We start from the raw sequence: 5,593 nt of genomic DNA, 5'->3' as shown, positions 1-5,593 counted from the left end.
TTTCTTCCTATCAAAATTATTTTTAAAAAATATTTAATTTCTATTTATGAGTTTAAGACCTAGGCTTGATCACTTGTTGCTGTCCTCCTGCAGTGGGTGGAGTAAAACGAAGTTTTTAAGGTGGAGCCGAAGGCAGGGAGAGTGCAGTGTTTTTGTAAGAATGAGTTAAGGCTCAGCTACCCCCCTCAACACCACTCCGGAGGGACTTTCATCCTCACCACCTCTAAGCGGAGGACCAGCGAGGGGCAGGGACCCGGCAGAGGCCAATGCCAATACACGCTAGACATGAAGGAAGAAACGTAAAACTCTGTTCGACCCTCACTCTCTAAGAAAGGAACTAGTGCTACACAGCTGAAGGGTCAGACATTTTTTATTCAACTCAATGTCAACATACTGAAGCTGAGAGAGACCATGACCGGAGTTTTAGATCTGCTTGTGGCTCCAGGCAACACTAGGGCTCAACAGAACAGAGCCGGGGTACTGTCCCTGAGGCTTCAGAAGCTTCTGGGCTACACTTTACAAACTGTGGTGTGTGGTGTGTGTGTGTGGTGTGTGTGGTGTGTGTGGTGTGGTGTGTGGTGTGTGTGGTGCGGTGTGGTATCTAGTAGGAAAAGGGATTTCTGTGCCGGACAAGCCTGGGTTCTGTCAACTCTCCAAAGGCAGCAATACAACCTTGTGCTTTCTTTCCAGAAGAGTATAAGCTGGCTTAACGTAAGGACCATAGTATCAATAAGTATAAGCTGGCTTAACGTAAGGACCATAGTATCAATAAGTGTAAGCCAGCTTAACGTAATGACCACAGTATCAGAGGGATATGGAGAAGCACCTGAAGTCAGAAACTGCCGAGAAGGCATCCTAAATACGAGGAGAGAACCGAGGGTCCGGCCACAGAGCCAGTGCTCTCTGCACAGGAGACGCTGCAGAGCGCTGTGTGGAGAGCAGGCAGCTCCTGGGGGATGGGAGGGCCTCTCAGCTCCCCGGACCCAGGAGACCGACACCCAGCTCCGCTCCACATGCAGAGAGGGAGCAGGCGACTCAAAGTGAGACACCAGGGGTGATCCCAGGGATGCATTCATTCCTTCTACGGCTGCTTTCACGTGTCAGGCTAACACACTAAGTGACTCAACATATACAGAGAAGCAAGCATGGAGGCAGGCAGCCGTGCAAGCCAGAGCCCACGCTGGTGAGGAGACAGGAGCGGGTGGCGGTGTTAGAACAGAAGGTTAAAGGGCAGAGCTTTCAATGGGGTTACTTATGAGCACTGGAAAGAGGACCTCGCAGTACCCGGCCTCTCTCCAGGTACGGCTCCTAGATATGACAGGAGGACTGCCTACCAAAAGAACAAGGGGGCATGTTTCAACTGGAGAGACTTGAGGAGAGGAAGAGAAAGCACATTTTAATGTTTAATGAGGAATGATAAAAAATTTAAATCACCTGGACAGGAGACAAAAGTACACTTGAATACTCCCATGTTGTAAGCTGACCCAAGAAACAGCAAGATTACTCACAGTACTTATTCCCCTGAAGTCAATGAGAATGGGCTGTTGAAGAAAACCTAGTTAACAGAGAGCATAAAATGGATTTCTTACGCTGGGACTGTGAAACCACTTTAGCGCGACTGCGGCCTCGATTATCAGAAGGTATAGAGGCGACATTGGTGGTACTCCCGGAGTTCTGTCTTCTCGTACGAATCCGGCCTGGAGAATACAGCAAAAACAGTGTTTCCATAGGTTTTCAGTCAGTGCAACCTACACAAGCAAACAACCACACATGACCAAGGGCACCGACTGGGCCACCGACGGGGAGCAGGTCTTCCCCACCCGGGGTCCTGACATGTTTTCCTAGCAGCACACACAAGCCTATGGTCTGTACACACAACTTCTAAAAATACGTAAAGGACCCTGGCTGGGTTGCTCGGTTGGTTAGAGTATTGCCTGATACGCCAAGGTTGTGGGTTTGATCCCTGGTGGGGGCACATACAAGACATACCCAATGAATGCATCAATAAGTGGAACAACAATGTCTGTCTCTCAAATCAATTTTTTAAAAAAGTTAGGAACTCCTGAGAGTGAGTCATGAACCTATCAGGTACCTCTGTTTCAATTATTTTAGCATATTATATTTTCAGATGAGGAGGTGATATTTATTGGAGAATTTTTTTATCAAAAAATTTTCAGTTAAACTATTTTTTCTTGGCTAGAAATCTGTCAAATGTCCAGAATCAGAAAATATTAGCTGTTGTCTTAAGAAAAATACAATAGAAAAAAGGAACAAATGCAAAATATTCAGCAATCAACAAAAACTACAACACCCTGGGGAATAAATGTGTTTTGATATGTAGCATTAAACTTCTAATTTAAAGCATGTATGCCCATAAATTTCTAGGTTGCAAATGATTAAAATTAGCACCTGAAAGTAATACAAACAAATATTGCATTTATTTAATTTACAAATTAAATTAAACTGTAATTTAAAAATAATTTTTAAGAAAGAATAAATCTTAGGAGTACCTAGGTCCTAGAAAAACAATGACCTAAAAATAATATAATGTTGTAATCCAGCTGACATGACTCAATGGCTGAGTGCTGACCTATGGAATCAGGTCACAGCATATGCCAGGTTTGCGGTTTGATCCCCAGTAGGGGGCATGTGGGAGGCAGCCGATCAATGATTCTGTCTCATCATTGATGTTTCTATCTCTCTCTCTCTCTCCCTTCCACTCTGAAATCAATAAAAATATATTTTAAAAAATAATTTATACTTCATCATCTGAGAAAACCTGCAGAAAAGTACACAGAAAAACAAATCATAAGGCTTGAAAAAGTTTCAAAAAAGGGAGGTAAGGAGCAATAAAAGAAAGCACTGCATTAAAAAAATTAAAACTAAAATGACTTCATAGCAGTTTAAGGAAAGACTTACACGAATTCTAGGACCTACAGTAAAATTAAGAGCTATACCATATATTATACTAAGAGTGTACATGTGTGAACCCAGTTTACAGATGAGGGAACAGAGAAATGGGGAATAATTAATTTGTCCAAGATCACACTGTTAGTTTGGATACCTGTGCCTGCCTGCCTTGCTGGCCTATGAGTGAGGAGTTTTTACTTTCCCATGGAAATCACCGAGCTAAATCAAGGCAGTCACCAAGGCAACATCAACATGAAAACGACGGAATTTAATTTTTTACTTTATCATAAAAGATTTAAGTCACAGATTTTTTAAATAAACAGCCATACCCATTCAACTTATAAACAGAAATCTTCTTTGCTTATGTCCCTATATCCTCTACATTTGGTAATAGGATCCTAAATCCAGTGTTCGCCATTCTCTTGTATTTCTTTATCCTTTCAATATTTTCTTCTCAATAATATTTTCAATAATATTTTCTCAGTTGCATAACTGAAAAATTATATGGCATTATTTTTTATATTTTAAATAGTTTTAATTATACCATAGGGTATATATTTTCCCAAAACTTAGTGTTTTGCTCAATATTTTTTTGGTGAGGTCACTTATGGAACTGATTTTTCTGTAGAAGGTAAAGGAGAGATCCATTTCATTTTTTCCATATGACTAACCTACGTCCAAATCAATTTACTCAACCCCTTTCTTACTGATCTACAAAGCCATCTCCAACATCTACCAATACTTACAGTATATGCAGATGTGTCTGTTCCTCAGCTGTCCATTCTGTCCCAACAGTCCATGTGTCCAAAGCACGCAAGATCACCACGTTGTGATGAGCTTTTAACGAAAGCCTTGCTCATTGGTAGGGGAAGTAAACCCGCTTTTCCCTAAGGCCCTCTGCTCTCCTCATTATGCATATGAAGATACAATGAGAAGGCCTAGCCCTGGCCGGGTGGCTCTGCTAGTTGGAGCGTCATCCCATACACCAAAAAGCTGTGGGTTTGACCCCCCAGTTAGAGTGCATACGGGAAACAACCAATAGCTATTTCTCTCTCACATCCATGTTTTCTCTGCCTCTCTCCCTGCCTCTCTCTCTAAAATCAACAAAAACACACCTTTAGGTGAGAAAAAAAAAGCAAACTATTGAAATATTGATTGGCATTATGTGGCATTTTGGGTTAATTTGGGGGCGGGAGGAAAGGACAGCTTTCTGACAATGATCTTCCCACTCACTAATGTTTTCTGAATTTCACTCTCTTCAATATCTTTCAATAAAGTTTTATATTTTCCCCAAAATATCTTACTAAATTTTTATAGACTTATTAAAAGGTGCCTAAAGTTATTATACTTAAACTTGTTGACAAATAAGTTCATAATTATTATTTATATTTGGTCTTAAACAGGAACCTTGCTAAACTCTTATTAATTCTATTAATTTACACGATTATCTGGGGCTATCTAAATAGAATGCCATCTACAATAAGACTTCAGGTTTTTCGCTTCAAACAACTGCCCTTTCGTTTCTCTGCTCTTACCCTGCTGTCCTGGACATGGGCTGCAACACAAGAAAAGCATGGCAGCGGGCTCCATCGCCTCGAGCCACATTTAAAAAAGAGAATAATTCTGAAATTTCACAAAAAGTTTGATATTTCAACAGGTTGAAGAAAACCACTTCTATTCCTAATTGCTAAGGATTGCTGTCAAAAACGTGTGTTGAATTTTCAATGCTTTGCCTGCATCTTCTGAGAATAAGAGGATCCTTCTCCGAAGTGTGATGAGGGCATCAGTGTTTATAAAACCTGGGCTAAACAGCACGTCAAGATCTAGACTGCAGTTGAATTCTTCCAGCATGGATCTGTTTGCTTCTGCTAGTTCTATGGACACCAGCAATCCACAGCTACTTTAAAATGATTATCTATTTGGGTTTTCACACCACAAAGGCAGCTGTAAATTCTGAAGGGAGTCCTCTATCCTCGTATGAAGGTTAAGAATGGCAAAATTCCCTCTCATCTGCTCCAGTTTAACAGTTAACTTCTTGTTTATCACTGACGAGGTAGGTCTTGGGTGGGTTTCGGGCTGCTTCTTGTCCTCCATATCCTCATCAGTCATCACAGCAAATGCCCAGGCCTCCATATTCCCCAAGGTACGGCCAGCTTTGCCCCTTACCTCCTGCGGTTCCTGCTTTTGCTTTGGAGATGTGTGACTTCCCCTGCCTTTATTCCGATTAGTGATGTGTTCTCAACCGGCAGGATCAATCACACTAATAAATTCTGCAGACTGCAAGTTACTTATTTCTTTTAAACACTTAAATACAGCTACTTTGTATTATATAAAAGAGCCTTACAAGTACAAGGGTATGCTTTTCTTTCTCTCTGCTACCTCTAACTCATTACAGATGTAAATATTAGAGGCAGAAATAGAATACATTGGGGACCAGCTACAATTATAAGAAATATTAATCATGCTCTGTTAACCATGATGGTTCTGTTCTGATTAGAGAAAGCACATTCTACACTGAGAGTTGTACCCCCTGGGATATGGGAGCTAACATCAGAATATAGTTTGTCATCCTCCCAAGAATTGCCCTATCATTATGAAAAGATTTACAACCTCGTGACACCTAGTCCTGGAGGCACCTGCTCTTCACAAGCCCCTTCCCCTATTACCTGTAATCTGGTTCCAG

The 5,593-nt window shown here is 41.3% G+C and overlaps 1 protein-coding gene across 15 annotated transcripts in view; it reads right to left on the bottom strand.

Moving 5' to 3' along the window:
* Nucleotides 1-5,593, bottom strand: part of LOC102768505 (CLIP-associating protein 1) — a 138,951-nt gene that overhangs the window by 98,559 nt on the left and 34,799 nt on the right. For all 15 annotated transcript variants that reach the window (XM_015572489.1, XM_015572491.1, XM_015572490.1 and 12 more), the window contains one exon: nt 1,590-1,697. In XM_015572489.1, the coding sequence (XP_015427975.1) occupies nt 1,590-1,697 (108 nt within the window). The remainder of the gene's footprint in view (nt 1-1,589; nt 1,698-5,593) is intronic.

This window comes from Myotis davidii, unplaced genomic scaffold (genome assembly GCF_000327345.1).
Source record: "Myotis davidii unplaced genomic scaffold, ASM32734v1 scaffold249, whole genome shotgun sequence".
Taxonomy (NCBI): domain Eukaryota; kingdom Metazoa; phylum Chordata; class Mammalia; order Chiroptera; family Vespertilionidae; genus Myotis; species Myotis davidii.
This window is presented reverse-complemented; position numbering and strand designations above follow the sequence as displayed.